The sequence below is a fragment of the Abrus precatorius genome, unplaced genomic scaffold, assembly GCF_003935025.1.
Source record: "Abrus precatorius isolate BTA unplaced genomic scaffold, Abrus_2018 Scaffold7, whole genome shotgun sequence".
Lineage (NCBI taxonomy): Eukaryota > Viridiplantae > Streptophyta > Magnoliopsida > Fabales > Fabaceae > Abrus > Abrus precatorius.
In genome coordinates, this window is record NW_020874417.1 from 21183932 (window position 1) to 21202152 (window position 18221).

Genomic DNA, 18221 nt, shown 5'->3' on the forward strand with positions numbered 1-18221 from the left:
ATTGTAAGTGATTGTACCACTATAATTAATGGATCTATACGGTAAAATAAGACAAATAATTAATTGGACCAAGCTTAGTTTTTCTCTTTCAATTGTTATTAAATTAACAACTTATAGGCTCTTTATCTTTTCTCTTCTTTTTACCTTGCATGACCATAGGAGATAATAGCTTAGGAAAAAGAGTGTTAACATTACACAACCATTAGGTGTTAATGGATTTAGCATAAGTGATTGACAATCATAAAAAAATCAAAATTAGAATTAATCTAAAGAGAACATAACGAATTGTAAAGGTGAAACAATATGCTCTAGTTTTTTTTTATCAATTTATTGTTATAGGTTATGCTATTTTAACTATTTTATATTTTAATCCTTATTTTATTTTAAATTATGCATACTTTAAGTTTAAACAATTGAATTACAACGCTCTTAGTACTTGAAAACAATTTTTGAAGGACGATATTTTGGATACTTAATTTAAAACTTTTGATTACCTTTTGACGAGTATACTTATCTATGAACAGGTTTTTCTACTTGAATGGGTTTCTTCCTGTTTCTTTTTTTCTAACTTTTCAATTTCTTGTTCAAACAACAATTTATCTGCAGAAACCTTTTCACATAATAGCATAAGTCACAAGAAAACTAAAGCAAAAGTTAGTACACAGACAAAATCAAATAATAAAATTGCGTAAGAAAAGTTAATTACAGATTTAATGAACTAAACATTCCAGAAATTTAAGGAATAAAATTGTTCTCTAATAACGATGACAAAAACTTGTTGTATTTCTAGTATAAATATAAAAAATAACTCATAATATAATAGTGAGTTAAGTATCGTATCCATATGAAACAATTGTATTAAATTTTTTCAAGAATTTAGTTTTAAAGTGGTTCGCAATGAAGGTGATTTTGAAATGATTTTTTTTTTTTCAGAAATATTGCAAGTGAATAGAATGTAAATCAAGGTTCTTAAAATGTGATTGAAAATCAGATTAAATGAATTAAGATTGAACTTTATTAATCTCTCTTATGTATTTTACTGATTAACTAATGTATAGCAAATAAATTATAGATCTTGATGTTATATACAACTTTCACCTATATTGATTCTTCAAGTACAAGATTCTAAGACAAATTTATTATATATCGATTTTTCAAAAATGCAATAAACTATCCATCACTAAGATTTAGTGTTTAAAGCAATTGATGCATTAATATTTATTCCTAAACTACACATCAAGTAATCTCATTTAGATCTAAATCTAAGAGATACTTTCCAGTTATAACTCAGGATTTAACATCAAGAATATATTGATAAGATAGATTCAAGCATTAAGAACAAAATAAGAAAACCAAGATATGTAACATTGAAGAACAAATATATATATATATATATATAATATGAATCAATAACAATACATTAGAGTTTGGTGATTATATTTAATCCTATTAGAAAGATTAATTGCTCATGACAACTATTACATGTATTCAGCGAATGAATTGATAAATACTTGATAAATGAACAAGAATCTGAGTGTTCTCACTCTTTTCTTCTGAGTTCTCTCGTGTTTCTCTCTAGAAATTAGGAACAAAAATCTCCTAACTTTATGTGCAGATTGCCTTAAATATGCCTCACAGTAAGTGGAGTCTCGCTTGGGCACCATTTCTCGCTCAGGCGAGAAGAAAACTTCTTTCTAAAGAAAGCTTTCTTGCTCAAGCAAAAAAATTATAGCTCAAGTGAGAATGTGACAGTAGTGACCCTCTGTTCTGTTTGATTCTCATTTAAGCGAGAAGGATATAGCTACCAATCAACTTTAGAGTTTCTTCAATTTCTACTAATCTTGCCCCTTTCCTCTTCAATTTAATTCACCTACTGAATGAGAATTTAGGATTGAATTTCATTAAATTCATATTCAACTCTTAAAAACATACATATGGATGCCAATCTTAAAATTATGAGTTTGAGCTCAAATACATGCAATCAAGTGCAATAGGTACCTATATCCATGATATCTTTTTACTTAATATCAATACTTATCAATGCATAATTGTGTAGAACCTTCATGTCCTTTCCCATTGTTGTATTAACATTTTCTTAAGCCATTTCTTCCTTTTCCAATATGAATTATAAGAATCAATATGAAATATTCTTGGATTTTCATCTGCAACAATAAGATTCAATTACCATTCTTGTTGCACAACAAGACGAAACACCTTATCAATGGTGGAAAACATATCCATTAGCATGATTGGGGGCTAAACATGAGCATGTTGCTCATTCATCCATTTTAGAAAATTGAATCACATAGTCTTGATCTTTATGTATCTTGAATAATTAGATTGTATCACAAGTACAAGGATCTAGGCACTTATAATGTGGTGTTAGACTCGAAATTTTCCCATTTGTGTCATAAAGATTTAGGCATATGAAGTATTTTGAAATACTAAAAGTCCGCTACTGAAATTTATATATGTCTTCTAAACTATTGAAATTCTAACGAATTGATTGTAAGATGGTGTTTGAAATTGATTTATGAATACACGCTAATATCATATTCTTGCATCTTTCTCAAGTTGCATGTATGAGATCATTTATATTTGGAGGAATGGTGCTTCAATCTATAAGCTTCATGTTACTCTTTGATAAAAGAGTCAATCTCATGACTTTGGACCAAGAATTAAGAATTATAATTCTTGCCAACAAGTATAGAGTCCTAAGAGGTTGAGATGAATTTTTATTACCATGAAGATAAAGAAGATTAGATAGGTTGGTCCAAAAAATCTTGGTAAGAACTTTAATTTGTCATTCTTAATTATTAATCAATATTTACAAAAAATAAAACATAATTAGATTACTGCTCGAGAGCTAAGTAACTCTAATACTATCTTACAGGACATACTAAAAAATGCTTTAAATATTATTGAGTAAAAAAAGTTTTTAATACAACATAATTTAGGTACACTAATAGTATATATATGAAATGGAGCACATATGTACATTAAAGTTATAAGCTTAAAACTAACTTAAATGTCTCATGGTTGTTATTTATAGAAAGATAACATAATAGACCTATTTTATATAAACTTTTAGAAAAGTTTTTATAGAAGAAAATATTTTATGATTTTCTATTTTTTTTGAAAAGTTTTATTATTTAAATTTTTTAAAATTTAAAAAGATAATTTATTTTTGATTTATAGAAAAGTATTTATTTTTTATACTGATATTTTTTTATCATATAAATTTAATTAGAAGCTTGCTTAAATTTAGTCTATTTCTAAGATGTTATATGCAGGGTATCGTGATTTTTTGGTTTTATTTAACTGTGAGGATGTACCATCAAGGTTTTGAAAACACAAGCTTTTGACAACGGTAAAAATAATTAAGATCAAAATTATCATTATCTCAAAGTTCATTTTTTTCTCAAAACAATTTCATTTCAAAAAGAACAAAACAGCAGTAATGGGAAGATATTAAGATTTTATTATTTAAAAAATAGATGTATAAATACTCTTTTTCTCTTGTAGTAGTCTCTCTAATATGCTATTCGACAAAATTAAAGATGTTATTTTTTCTTCTTATTTTTTATGATAATTTCTTTTTGTAATTATTTATCAATAACAATCTCGATGTTATCATCTTTATGATAATTTCAATAAAAAAATGTAAATATCCAGAGTCCAGAGTTTGGAGATTTTTACAGTAAAATTATAAATAGAAAAAATACTCAAATAGACCCAGGTCTATTTAATTACCCAAATAGACTCAAATCATGTAGATGAAATTTAGCCACCCAGAATTTGGTTTCCAAAGAACCAAATTCTGAGTTGGCTTTTTTTTTTTTTTTAATTTTATTTTATGTTTTTATATAATAAAATAAATATTTATAATATGTTATTCTAATAAATATTTATAATATTTTATTCTAATAAATATTTATAAATATTTTGTTAGTTATATATAATAAAATAATTTTTATTATTTAAATTATATTTATATTTTTATATTATTTAAAAATGAATAAAAATAAAAATAATATTAATTTTAAATGTTTATTAAAATTTATTTGACATATTTAAGGTAATAAATAATATTTTTGTTTTTCTTATTATATTATTTAATATAATTTTAATTTTTAAAAAATGATATTAATATTATATTCTGAAATTATAGTTTTGGTTATTTAATATTATATTTTAAAAAAAATAAAAATTATAATAAAAATTTATTTAATTTTATATATTTATAAAATAAATAAAAGTATTAAATAATAACTAGTTTATTTATTTATTTTGAGATATTAATCTTTATTAAAATTTATACATAATTATTTATTTAAAAAATATGTTATTAATATTAATAAACATAATTAAATAATATTATGTAGATATTATATATAAAAGTTGCAATGACATTCATAAAATTATAGAGTTAATATAAATTACAAATACTAAATATTTAAAAGTTGCAATGACATTCATAAAATTAAAAATGACATTAAGAAAATTTTAAAATAATAATAACAACATAAATCAATGGCGGGAACTAAAAACTTGAGCGATGTTTGGACATGTCTTCCTTGTGTGATAATAAGAACAATTTTTTGTCTGACTTTGTTGTTCTCTAATGTCCATATCTGTTCTTATCCTACTGAACTTGGGTCGACCCTTTGAAGTTCTTTTCAGTTTTGGATTTGGACACAAAGTTGGGCCGTGTAAGTTGGCCAATAGTCTTCGTGTCTGAGTTTTTCAACCTGATTTTTGTATACCTTAGAAACTTGTTGTAAGGTATACACGGGAGATATGTAGATGTCAAAGTTGTGGTGTGTGTGTAAGCATGAAACAAGTACATACGAGCATGGGATGTGAACTTTTTGAAACTTACCACAATCATACCACATTTTACCTAACTGTATTGTAAATCTTCCTACGAGTCAAATTTTTGTCGGATCTTGCATTTCTTCGACTAAAAATCTAGTGCTTATTCTATCAAAGGTGATGACTCAATGAGTGTTCACCTTTGACTGTGCATCTTAAATTGCTTTAGTTGCAACCTCCCAATACATATGAAGAATTTATTGCAACGGGTGTATGTTGTCATGACCATGGAGCAAATTGGTAGGTTTCTAGTTTTCTTCAAGACCGAATTGATTGACTCCGCTAAGTTTGTTGTCATGTGTCCCCAGCATCGTCCATTATTCCATGCCAGTGTCCATTTTTTCCTTGGGATGTTGTCCAACCATTGTGCAACTTCAAGATTATTATCTTTTACTATGTTGTAATAGTAAAAGAATCTCAGTTCAGTCATCCTATATGCTGAAAATAAGATTATAAATTAAATTAATATAACTAGCTAAGCAATTGTATAAAATATTAATGATAATATAGAGTACGTAAAAAATTAAAATTACCCATATTGATGACATCTTTCTACAGTGCAGCGTTTTTGAATTGTCGCATGAAGTTTTGTACAATGTATCTAATGCAATAGACTTGGACAAAATTGTTTTCTATCCAACCACTTCCATTTTTGGAGTATGCATTTCTTATGGCCTCGTGATGATCCGAAATGAGGCACAACCCCTTTTGCGGGGTTACATACCTCCTTAAGAAAAAAGAACCATGCATCGCTAGTTTCACCTTCAACCACAGCAATGACAATGAAAATTATGTTGTTGAGGTCGTCTTGCGAAACTGCCACTAATAAAGTCTCTTTGTATTTTCCATACAAATGTTCCATCCACTTGAACAATTGGTTTGCAAAAGGAAAAACTATCAATCCATGGCTTGAAGGTCCAAAACAACCTCTTGAAGAACACATTTCTCCCGTCAAGCAAGCCACTCTTGTATGCCAGTTGTGTACTCAATTTCTAGATGAAGCTCGGAACATACAGTTGCATTGCAAGCAACTGTCTAGGTAACTTACGGTATGACTCCTCATAATTTCTGAAGATATTTTCAATAGCATGTTGTTTCCCTAACCATCCCCTTCTACAACTGATTATGTAACCGATTGTGGACTTTATGTGGGCTAAGATGGTTATGATGGGTGTGGATGGATTAGTCTCAATAATTTCATGAATGATTTGAGAAATCATTCGTGATCCCAACTTATTATGATCCTGTGAAATGAGTGGGGAAGCACATGTGTGGCACCCTTCAAGCTTCATTATTTTCCAGTGTTGCTCTTTTGTGCGCAATATAGTGCAACATCTCCAGGCACAGTCATTGTGAACGCATTCCATGACTTGCCTAGTTGTGCTTGACATCTTCACCTTGTAAGTGTAATGATTGACAATGTGAAATCTATTTATGGCGTCTTGCACTTGTTCTTTTATTAGGAAGCGCTGGCCAACAAATAGTGTTCCAGGCAGATACACTACTATTTCAAGATCAAGGACATTGTCAAACTCAAAGTCATGTTCTTATATTTGACTAGGAAAGTCTAAAAAATGTGGAGGTGGGTTGTATAATGGTAATGGTTGTGATGGTGGAATATTTAGAAGTGAGAGGGAGTCTTCTTCATCATCCTGCTGTTGAGATAGGATTTCATCTTCGTCCTCGCTAAAAGGATCAAATACTTTGATTGGAAGACCCATAACAACATGTTCTTCAATAGGGTTTTATCAAGAGGCTGAGAGGGTAGGGTTTACTCAAATGGTTGGGAGGGTATTTCATTGAGGTCCATGAATGAACCAGTTAAAAGTTGTGTGTAGGACTGAAGGTCAGAATTCATATCATATGTTGAAAAAGATGGATTTATGGTTTCGTAAGTTTGGTAAGGTGAAGATGAAGGTAAAAGTTATAGTGGCTGGGTTACGTTTATAGCAAATGTAACATATAGTTTTATACTTGATTGAAGTTGATTTGAATCGTGGATGTTGAAGAGTGCCTTGACATCTTCATCATCGTTCAACTCAACAAATGTGTAGTTGCTAACTCCCAGGCCAAATCTAATTGGGTAACAAAAATGTATGGTTGTCATCCTTTCATTTTCGTCTCTTTGAGTTTTGTGTGGATGACTTTCTTGAGCTTTTGTAGAGTTACTCCTATCTTAGATGTACCAATTTGGCTGATGATAAGGTGAACGTGACTCCTTCATTAGAATATTTGTTAATGGCACCATCAGAGTGAACAATGACATAGATTGAAGACATTTTTAGAAGGAGAAGATTCACAAGAACAAAGAACAAGGATAGAAGGTTGAATGAATAAAATGAACACGAAAATATGGCTATTTATAATGGTAAAGTTGGATTCTCAATCATTCAATGTTTCACCATGTTTTACGAGTGATGGTGACCTCTCCATTCACGTAGACCAAGAGATAGTGACTTCTCAGTCACGCAGACCAAGAGATAGTGGCTTCTCTATATTCCAAGGCTACTCTCTCGTACCAAAGTTTATCTATAAATATGTTCATCTAAGGCCATATGTTTTCATTCAAACTTGCATCCATCTTTGTTCTTCGTTTCTCTCCGTCTTTGCTCCCATTACTAAAAATATTGTTTTGGAAGCAAAACAAACACAAGTTCGCCTTCTTACACATTACCATTATTAACTGAATATGTAAATCAATATTCTATGTATAATATTACTAATTTATTAATAACTGCAGGAAACTAAAAACATGATTTCATCTTTCTGTCATTCAATGCCAGAACTCAGTCCTCTACTTGTTCCTATACTTGAACAACTTGGTTTTACTGGGGTAGCAAAGCTAAGGCATCTTAAGGTGGATCACGCATTGATAACAGTTTTGGTCGAGAGGTGGAGACCTGAAACTCACACATTCCATTTTCCAATAGAGAAGTGCACCATAACCCTGGAGGATGTTGCACTTCAACTCAGGCTAAGAGTTGATGGTTTACCAGTCATTGGTCCAACAATGTTTGACTGAAAGGAAATATGTGACGCATATCTTGGTATCGTGTCAGTCAAGGGAGAGTCACTTATTGGCTTTATGCTAAAACTGAAGTGGTTGAGAGACAACATGTTGCCATTACCAGAAGAACCATCTGAAAAAGAAGTTCACGCCCATTGTAAGGCTTATATACTAGGTTTAATTGGAGGTGTTTTGATGTCTAACAAAACAGGTAACAAAGTACATCTTATATATTTAGCTTTATTAACTAATCTTATAAGAACAAAACGATATAGTTAGGGTTTTGCTTGTTTAGTTATGTTGTACCGAAAAATGTGCAGAGACCCAGAAGTTGGTGGCAAAATAATGGGTGGTTGCTCATCACTGTTAATGTCCTGGGCATAGTATCGCATGCCATATATTGCGTCAATTTCTAGTAATCCATCAACATACCCTCTCGTGTGCAGATGGAGCGGGGTAGAGTACTAAACTTTCGAAATAAACCTCACAATGATGTTGTGGGGTATATCAATGTTTGATCACATTTAAGCTAATTAGGTAACTCTTCATATTTATTTTCTTATCTTTTACAAATCATCTTAAGTAACAAAGTTAAATTTATTTTTAGTTTTTATAGGCGCCATATTAAGACTTGCAAACATCAATACCCACGGAAGCATATAGAGATGTCCAACTGTGGACTTCATGTACCGCCATCCTTTGTTTTGCAATTATTGAATGACACCAAACAGATAGAGTCAAATTACAGTTTCGTCTCTTCCAAGAAGTCCCTTCTTCACTGAATAATTTGAATGACCTCTACAAAATTGACATGAGAAGAAGATAGGATGAAAATTGAATTATAAGACATGCTCAATGGATCGAGATATGAGACAACAGACATGAGCTTACAATAACGGGTCATCCAATGTAAGGCCCATTGTGTCACATACAAGAATACATTGAATGGTACATTGTCAATTCCATCTATTTCTTATCTGTGTCACCACTACTACAAGATCCAAGGAGGAGCGACCAACAACTATGGACTACCAACATATTTGAAATCGGTACGACTTCCACACTGTCGTACCACAAGACTGCATCAATTCCTCCGAACATTATGTCAGAAGCAAACATAATTAACACAAGACATTCGTTTGCAATAACATCGGAGGATTTTTTTTTACAAACTTATTTGGAGTTGATTTTACAACTCTATCTTCAGCACAAATTTATATGCAGTCTCTTTACCAACCAGATTTTACTAATGAACCTGATAATTCATCAAATGCATTCCAACAACTAGACCTTCATGATGATCCAAATCCTCTACAAGTTTATCCTAAAATCTCAAAGTAACAATCACAACGACGAAACCCATCACGTCACAAACGTCACCCTCATTGTGGAACTGGTCACCATTACGGAGATAATTAATTATTAATGTTGTTATAAATTTGTTATCATCTTTATTAATGCACTTTGTATTCATCAATGTTACCTTAGTAATATGAAAACATTAATTTCAGAATATTTGTCTCAAATATAAATAATTAACTTATAATTTAATATTTTATGTACTTTTTAAAAATAATTTTTTATTCTCAAATAAAATTTATTAAAAATTATATTAAATAATATCATTTTAAAAAATATTTAGTTAAAATAAAATTTTTATTCAAAATATCATTTTATCATACTAATATTTAAAAATATTAAGTCAAAATTACGTATTTAAATATATAAATAAACAGAATAATATTTAATATATTTATTTAATTTTAGAAAATATAATGATTATTATTTAAATATAAATAATTTAAGCATTAACATTATTATCTAAAATAATATACTTATTATTTAAATATTTTAATTAGTTTTTAAAAATATAATTATTATTGTTTTCTAAAAATATTATTTATCTTAAATATGTCAAATAAATTATAATAAACATTTAAAATTAATATTATTTTTATTTTTATTTATTTTTAAATAATATAAAAATATAAACATAATTCAAATAATAAAACTTATTTTATTATATATAACTAAAAAAATATTTATTAGAATAACATATTATAAATATTTATTTTAACAAAATATAAATATATAAATATAATTTAAATAATAATATTTATTTTATTATATAAAAACATAAAATAAAATTAAAAAAATCAACTCAAAATTCGGTTTTTTGGGTTGCCAAATTTTATCTACATAATTTGAGTCTATTTAAGTAATTAAATAAACCCTGAATTTATTTGAGTATTTGTTTTTTTAATGATTTTACTATAAAAATCTCTCAGAGAGCTTTGGTTGAATTTAAATTTATTTATAAATTCAACAAATGATTAGCGGTGGCTAAGAGGTCAACATATTGGTCTTAACCTTTTTCCTTTATTCGCTCCACTTGCCAACGCACATCATATCATATGGAAAATAAATACAAAAGAATATATCACCCAAGAGATGGATATTCCATGCCACAGACATTCTAAATTGGTTAAATTGTCCATTAATATATCTTGTTGCTGAAACTTACCCCACACCACGTTTACACACTCTTTAAGCCAACAAGGGTTTACGTACATCAACCAATAAACATACCAAAGTCTATATATCTCTCTGCCCTTTTCCAGTTCCATCTTCTACAGAACATAAACAAAGGAACTTTTTAGTTTAAAAAAATATTATAAACACAAAATAATGGTTTAAAAGGTCATGTTCTGCTCGTCATTTCAGTTGAAAAAATAGTGATCAAATCAAGTGTTCCATCTGTTTAACTAACAAACCTAGTTAATCTAAAAAATGTAATTTTTTTTATTAAAAATTACGAAAAGGAGTATATGGTTATAATTTTTTTAATAATTCATTAGTTTTTTAATTTTAAAACTGAAAATCCAAAAAACACAAGACAAGAGAAACTTATCATGAAAAACAGACCAATGAGCAAGGATGCCCACTTGATTTCAACATCTTATCCCTTAATTTTCCCCTTATCTACTCAAATGGTTCAAATTCAAATTTCAGATGAAAACACCTAACTTCAATAGATATCGGTTAGATTTAGATAAGGATAATACTATACATCCATCACCTACAAATTCTACTATCACTACGAAACTAGTACTTGAGAAGTTTTTTTAATGGCAAAATAGGGGTTGTATCATTCTTCCTTTGTCCTAGTTCGATTAACCGTCTTTATCTTGATTTTGAAATTAATTATCATCCAACAGCAACAAGTAACAACAAAATAAGCAAAAGTAAAATTACAAGTATTGGATTAGGACTTTAGGAGAAAAATCAGGAACTGTTTTTGCAATCTAAATATCTGGAATCCCACCGACCTCTGAATTCTCATTCTATAAAAGCTCACCGTCTCTGTTCTCACCCGTCTCTCTCACCCTCTCAAACTCAAACTCAAAACTCTTAGATCTCTCTGCTTCATATAATTTTCCAAGTTGACTATATTTCTTTGTTCAGAGACAAAACAACAACTCTAACCATGCTTGTCTACCAGGATATTCTCACAGGTAGAGCTTTCATCTTCAAAACTTTTTCTTTTCTTTTGCTACTGAAGTGGGTTCCTTTTTTTTTTTGTTCTCTCTCTTTCTCTGTGTTTTGGATTGGATCTCATGGGTTTGTTGTCACTCTGATGAACGCTAAAAACTTGTTCCTCAAAGTGAATGAATTTCATGTTATGTTCGTAGGATCCTATGAATACATGTGCAGATAGATAACCTTTGTCGTTGTCTGGTAAATATTTTTCGAGAATTGGATTTTGTTTCTTCGACATGGGTGATTTAAAATAGCGGAGTTTTTCTCCCAAAAAGCAGAAAAGTTAGAAGTTTTTTATTTCTTTTTGTTTCTCTAGGATGAAAGCTTATTCTTTAGTGGTCTAACCTTAAATTTGAAGTTGGAAGGAATTTCAATTATTATCCAAAATTAGAATGGAATTTATTGGTTTAATCTGTTGTTCAAGTAGCACGTGCTGTATATATATATATATAAGGAGAAAAAACAAGAAAACATTAAAGTCTTAAATGAGCAACGACAACAGATAAATCACGTTGTGTATTTGGGAAAGAAGTATAATTTTTCTGATTATTTTTTGTCAAAAAGTGCTTGAACTAATAAACTTGAGTTTCTTGATGAAATTTTTAGGGGATGAGCTTCTCTCTGACTCGTTCCCATACAAGGAAATTGAGAATGGAATGCTGTGGGAAGTGGAGGGAAAGGTTGGGAATGATCTATGAAACCTTATTTTCTTTGAATGCCATATTTTTAATGTTTCCTAATATATTTTATTTCATACGTGCTTTGTTGCGCCTCAACTTTATTATATGTAATGTGGCTTTTGGCAGTGGGTTGTTCAAGGAGCAGTCAATGTAGATATTGGTGCTAACCCTTCTGCTGAAGGTGGAGAAGAGGACGAGGGTGTTGATGATCAAGCTGTCAAAGTAGTTGATATTGTTGATACTTTTAGGCTTCAGGTAAGGAAGATTTCTTATTTGAATTTTCTTGTTAACCATGGGTTGATTTCTTGTGCACTACAAAAAATTTATTTATATATTTTATTTTTCAGGAGCAACCAGCTTTTGATAAGAAGCAATTTGTTACATTTATGAAGAGATATATTAAGTTGTTGACACCAAAATTAGAGGCAGATAAGCAAGAGTTGTTTAAGAAGCACATTGAGGGAGCAACTAAGTTCCTCCTCTCAAAGCTAAGTGACCTTCAATTGTACGTGCTTCACTTTATATTTAATCTCATTTGTTAACCCTTTGATATTCGGTTGCTTTCTGAAATGCATAAATAATTCTTACTGGTTAAGTTTCAATGTGGCAGTTTTGTGGGGGAGAGTATGCACGATGATGGGAGCCTAGTCTTTGCATATTACAAGGAAGGTGCTACTGATCCAACTTTTATCTACTTTGCCTATGGGTTGAAGGAAATCAAGTGCTGAGCACGTGGCTTCTAGTTTGAGACCGCATTCACAGGCCCCTGTAGTTTTTAATTAGTCGTCGTGTGTTTTTGGGTTTTGCTTATGTTATGTGGAGATTGTTTCTAGAGTTTAATTTCGTGTTTTTTATTGAGGAACATGTTATCATTTAATAATTTAACCGAGTAATATGTGTTTTAGTTATGCCTCTGTTCTATTTGCCAAATTAATTATGTTCTTATATATCGTACCCGTACTCATTTCTTGTGATTGATTATTTTCTTCCTTTATTTTTTTTTTCTCTGTTGAAAGTCCATATCCTTTATGTTCCTTGAGGTCTGTTTAGGGGCTGATCATGATGAAGTTCGCTGAAAAAGCTAATAACTAAAATTAAGTAACAATGTCTTTTTCTTTTCAACAAAACGATATCACAATTTGCAAGCAGCGTTTTTAGGCTTTTGCTACTCTCACATCTTGCCATGCAATATTACACGTCACAACATGACTTATATATAGATTAGGAACCATGTTCTCAATGTTTTTTGTCTATGCAATATCACTCACCACGGCATAGGCTATTTTCCTGAAGATCACGAGCTGTCTTGCCTAACTCTGCCTTAACAAGCAAGATAAGATGCAGTGACATGAATTTGTACATAAACTTGCTTTTTCTTTTCTAAATGATAAGATTTCTAATGTCGCTTTTGCTTCCCTTACGGTCCATACATTCAGAAACACGTACAACACCCAAAAATAAATCTTAATGCTACGAACAAAGTCCCAAACAAGCTTATATATAACAAGCTTAAATCAAATTGTTAATAAGGAAATTAAGCATAAAGTCAAAAAGGTTTATAATCAAATCTTACTAAATCCAATAATGAGTTAACAACTTTCAAAGAAATTTATCTGCAATCTACATATTGCCCGACCTCATTCAACCAACTTGAATCGAGTGATGTATTAAATAGTTAGAATCAAATTCTGATTAGAGCCTGGTTCTTAATGAAACCATTAAAATCGAATGGAACTGTTTCATAAATCTTTATTCACCAGAGAATCGTGTAGCCTGGTCAACGAGATTTAAATCGTAGCAAGCAGATCAAATTTCTAAACTGTATTGCGTGTTTTTTTAAATATGAAGATTCTGGCGTGTTATAGGTAACGAATCATTTGATTAGAGTAAAGATTGCAAAAAATAAAAATAAAATAAAAATAGCAAACAAATGTCAAACATCAAAATAGTTTTTCAATTGGCTTGAGATGTCTCATAGATCTTTGTTAACTGAAAAATAGTTCGTTCCACAATCCATCCTATGCATAATAATTCAGGCTTGCTTTCTTCTTTGCTTGGACTTGAATAATACCTTCATTAAAGTCCTCATGGTTCACCTGCATTTGGAACAAAAACAAATTTTACGAATATTCCAACATCAACAAGTATATAAAATTAATTATAAGTTGGTCTGAAGCAGAAAAGCAAAAAATAAAGTTGAGAATAATTATTGCAATAAAATTCTTAATCGTTCCATCTAAATATGCTTGGGAGTGTATATTTCATAGATTATGTTGGTGTTCATAAGAATGGCAGCCTTAACAAACAAAAGAAAAGCGCCAAGCAGAAGTGTCAACCGAGTAATATCTAAATCATGATTTCTGTTTCGATAAATTGAGGTTTAAATTATGTAAGTTGTTAAACATATGGAAGAAAATAAACCTCGGTTGCATCTCGGCGTAGAGCCAACATTCCAGCCTCAACACAGACAGCCTTCAGTTGTGCGCCATTGAAATCATCTGTGGACCGAGCAAGTTCTTCAAAGTTGACATCTGGGTGAACATTCATCTTCCTTGAATGGATCTAAATTATCAAAGTGAGAGTAGTCAGTGTATATTTTGTTTGAAAAAAATGTAAGACAAAGTTTGAAGATACCAAACCTGCAGAATTCGAGCTCTTGCTTCTTCACTTGGGTGTGGAAACTCAATTTTCCGATCCAATCGACCAGAACGCATAAGGGCAGGATCAAGAATATCCGCACGATTAGTTGCTGCTATCACCTGGAATTTACAAGAATAAACAAAAATGGCACATCATTCAATCACCTATACCCTAACTGAACAAAAATCCAGTAAATTTAATGCCAACTTCTAAAGACCAGTGCCAAAACATGGGATTTATTGATTCAAAAATATTTGAACTGTTATGCTTATCCCAAAGACAACGATCATCTTGGAAGCTTAATTTTATTACATCCACCAGATAAAACATATAGATAGCCAGAATTAAAGACAAACCTTAATCCGGTCATCACTACTAAAACCATCAAGCTGATTGAGCAATTCTAACATTGTTCGTTGTACCTCCCTGTCTCCACTTACTTCACTGCAATCAGCCACAAGATACATCATAAGGTAGATGAACCACTATACTTGAACTAACTAACACCGTCTCTACCTCAAAAGGGGAAAAAAGGTCAATTTCAATTGTAGATTTAAACTCCTGCCAATTAATACCTATCAAAACGCTTTGTACCAATTGCATCAATTTCATCTATAAATATAATGCATGGTGACTTCTCTTTTGCTAGTTGAAATGCATCACGAACAAGTTTTGCTCCATCTCCTATGAACATCTGCACAAAATTCCAGGTTAGATAATTCTAATCCCAACCCAGTTCAGAGACATGAATACAAACATAAAGTAAGTAGTGAACAAATGCAATAAGAAGAAAAAAGACTGACTATTTAGATGGGTCAGATAGATAGGAAAACATTTGAATCTGATCTATTTTTATGCACTCTTGTACTCAGAACATTAAAATAAGAGTAAATGAAGAATAATCTGTGTATAATCAACAAATGTAATTGACATACATCACAAGCAAAATTTAGCTAAAAAAGACTAGAGAGTAATGAACAATCTGGCCCTAGTGTACCAACTATTCAATTGCAGAATAAAAAGGTGGGAAAAATGTTATAGACATGTAACAATGGAATCATTAGTACAAACATGTAAGATGGAATCATTAGTCATGCTTAGAAATATATAAAGGAGAAAAGGTAAAAAATAGAAATAGATTGTCACACCTGGACCAGTTGAGGACCAGCCAATTTCAGAAATGTGGCATTTGTCTGTGCTGCACAGGCACGGGCCATTAATGTTTTCCCAGTTCCAGGAGGTCCATATAAGAGCACTCCCTTGGGAGGACGAACTCCTAACTTTTGGAATCGCTCCTTGTGGGTCATTGGCAAAACAATGGCTTCAACTAATTCTTGAATCTGTCAACAAAGACCATGTTATTGATTGATCCACATGATACTGTCACCTTACCAAAAATAAAAGAATATTTTGCTTCAATAAATTAAGGTACAAATAATTAAAGCTCACCTGTTTCTCTAATCCACCAATGTCATTGTAATCCTCCGTTGGCTTTTCATCAACTTCCATGGCCTTAACTCTAGAATCATACTCAGAAGGCAGGGTATCCAAGATTAAGTAACTATCTTTGTTGACACCAACCAGATCACCAGGTTTTAACTTGTCAGGGTCAACAAGCCCAACAACAGGAAGAAAGATTGTCTGCAGTCAAGATTATCGTTTCTGTAAGTTATATGAGGAGCTATTTATCTCTCTATGAATATATTAATATCGACTAAGGCAAACAAGAAGAAAAGCATATAATAATAAAGGTAACAAGAAGAACAACAAATAATCTTAAAATGGTATCGGAACAGAAGATTTCGAAATATATGTCACCTGTCGAGTAGATGTCTTTAGCACAACACATTTTCCCTTTCTTTGTGAGTCAAGATCAATATTGGCGCCGTCTTCTTCAGCTTCATCCTCAGGGTTCATTTCCAATATCTAAATGCAAAAAAAAATTCACATCATAATCCGAGAAGAATCAGGAAAAACTAAGAACCAACCTCAGCTACCCACTCCAGAGGATTCAGAATTCAGCACCCAAAAATTCCAAACAGAACATCCAAAACAGATAAACAAACAACATAGCTACCTCAACAATGTTGCCAACGAGGTAGGGCAGCTGCTTATTAAGCTTAATCTTCTCCTGATTCTCTTTGATCTTCTCCTTGTACGATTCCAATTCCAGATTCGTCCTCTGCAATTCTTCCTTTAGCCACGATAAACAATTCAACCACAATCAGAAACCCTAACGGCGAAGAAAATGGAAGCAGCACAAATAGATAGTGTAATCGACAAGGTTACACGAAATATTAAAACGAAAACATACCTTGAGAATGCGAATCTCGTTGTCGAGAAGACGAGAAGCTCTGACGACGTCGTCGGTGGTCATATTCGCTAGCTGATCATCTTCGAAGCTGTTATCCTCTACCATCGCGCTCGCCATTTCAATTACTTCTTAGAAATTCCAATGAACCTAATCCGAATGCAGTGGATTATGATTTCAACACACAGATTGGGGAGAGATAAAAGAGGGAACCAACAACCACTGCGCAACTTCAAGTGTTCCAAACCACTGTTAGCCAACTTAGAAGACGATTATATTTTCTCAATAATTGTATTATTTGACAAGTAATGAAAAAAAAAAAAAAGGTTTTAAAAAAAATGATATTGAAAAACTTAGGTAGCAATTGTGATTTTGGTGTTTTACTTTTCGATTAAATCTATATTTTTGTGTTGAAAATAACATTAAATACATTTTTACTAAAATAAAATTGAATCATTATTAAAAACGAATACCTAATTTTTTTAAAAATAATAATTACCAAGGAGTTCATAGGTCTAATTGTAAAAAAAAAAAAATTGAAAAAATATGTTATTTAGATTATAATGGAGGTTTTAATATGCACTTAATTGTTGGAATATACCATTGATAAAATAAGATGTTGGAATCATTTTTCCCACCCCTTACTTTTTCAAATTTGAACTCTTAAACTTTTTTATTATTTTGAAAAAAATTAGAAGTGAAAAAATTATTTTTAAAAATAAATTTTAAAAGAGTTAAATATATTTTAAAGATTAAGTTTCAAAGAAATATTTTATAAATTAATTTATAATTATTTTTGAAAATAGTTTTGTAAATTCTAGAATTAAAATTTCAAATAAAAAAGAGAGAATAAAATGAAATTTCCTCAACTGTTTACAGATGTCTCGCCCACGATAAGAGTGAAAATATTGTTGACCAAAAACTATTGGCCTGAATTCCACCTATTACATTTAAGAATAAATAAGTGGTGAAGGCTTTGTTCCAAGTTCCATTGTCGTCCAGCGGTTAGGATATCTGGCTTTCACCCAGGAGACCCGGGTTCGATTCCCGGCAATGGAAATGCACTTTTTTAATCAGTTGTTATATTGTTGGAAACGAAATAAATTAGAGAAGAGGAATTAACAATGTGACAAATATCTTCACATCTTTTGGTGGCTGTTTAGGCAAG

At 30.8% G+C, this 18221-nt stretch overlaps 2 protein-coding genes and 1 non-coding gene across 3 annotated transcripts; 2 read left to right on the forward strand and 1 right to left on the reverse strand.

The window, feature by feature from the left end:
* Positions 1–10977: 10977 nt before the first annotated feature.
* On the forward strand, positions 10978–13014 carry LOC113870738 (translationally-controlled tumor protein homolog). Its single transcript, XM_027507180.1, has 5 exons — positions 10978–11397; positions 12029–12102; positions 12229–12357; positions 12450–12607; positions 12713–13014. The coding sequence occupies exons 1-5, from the start codon at positions 11370–11372 to the stop codon at positions 12828–12830; spliced, it is 507 nt and encodes a 168-aa protein (XP_027362981.1). The 5' UTR covers positions 10978–11369; the 3' UTR covers positions 12831–13014.
* An 886-nt stretch (positions 13015–13900) lies between these two features.
* LOC113870737 (26S proteasome regulatory subunit 6A homolog) lies at positions 13901–17325 on the reverse strand. The gene is made up of 10 exons (XM_027507179.1): positions 17057–17325; positions 16820–16936; positions 16561–16668; positions 16192–16383; positions 15891–16082; positions 15318–15436; positions 15099–15186; positions 14742–14861; positions 14524–14664; positions 13901–14198 (listed from the first exon to the last, which is right to left on the reverse strand). Exons 1-10 carry the CDS (start codon positions 17171–17173, stop codon positions 14121–14123), a joined length of 1272 nt encoding a protein of 423 aa, XP_027362980.1. The 5' UTR covers positions 17174–17325; the 3' UTR covers positions 13901–14120.
* Positions 17326–18040: 715 nt separating this feature from the next.
* On the forward strand, positions 18041–18112 carry TRNAE-UUC. The gene has a single exon. It is a non-coding gene; the product is annotated as a tRNA-Glu (tRNA).
* Positions 18113–18221: the final 109 nt, after the last annotated feature.

What these genes read in the sequence shown, in the direction of transcription:
- LOC113870738 (XM_027507180.1), top strand. Translation starts at nt 11,370, where the DNA reads ATGCTTGTCTACCAGGATATTCTCACAG. An exon ending in TGTGGGAAGTGGAGGGAAAG is followed by an intron (nt 12,103 to 12,228) that starts GTTGGGAATGAT and finishes GGCTTTTGGCAG; the next exon opens with TGGGTTGTTCAAGGAGCAGT. An exon ending in AAGCTAAGTGACCTTCAATT is followed by an intron (nt 12,608 to 12,712) that starts GTACGTGCTTCA and finishes TCAATGTGGCAG; the next exon opens with TTTTGTGGGGGAGAGTATGC.
- LOC113870737 (XM_027507179.1), bottom strand. Translation starts at nt 17,173, where the DNA reads ATGGCGAGCGCGATGGTAGAGGATAACAGCTTCGAAGATGATCAGCTA. An exon ending in ACGAGATTCGCATTCTCAAG is followed by an intron (nt 16,937 to 17,056) that starts GTATGTTTTCGT and finishes TCGTGGCTAAAG; the next exon opens with GAAGAATTGCAGAGGACGAA. An exon ending in TCGTTGGCAACATTGTTGAG is followed by an intron (nt 16,669 to 16,819) that starts GTAGCTATGTTG and finishes TTTTGCATTTAG; the next exon opens with ATATTGGAAATGAACCCTGA.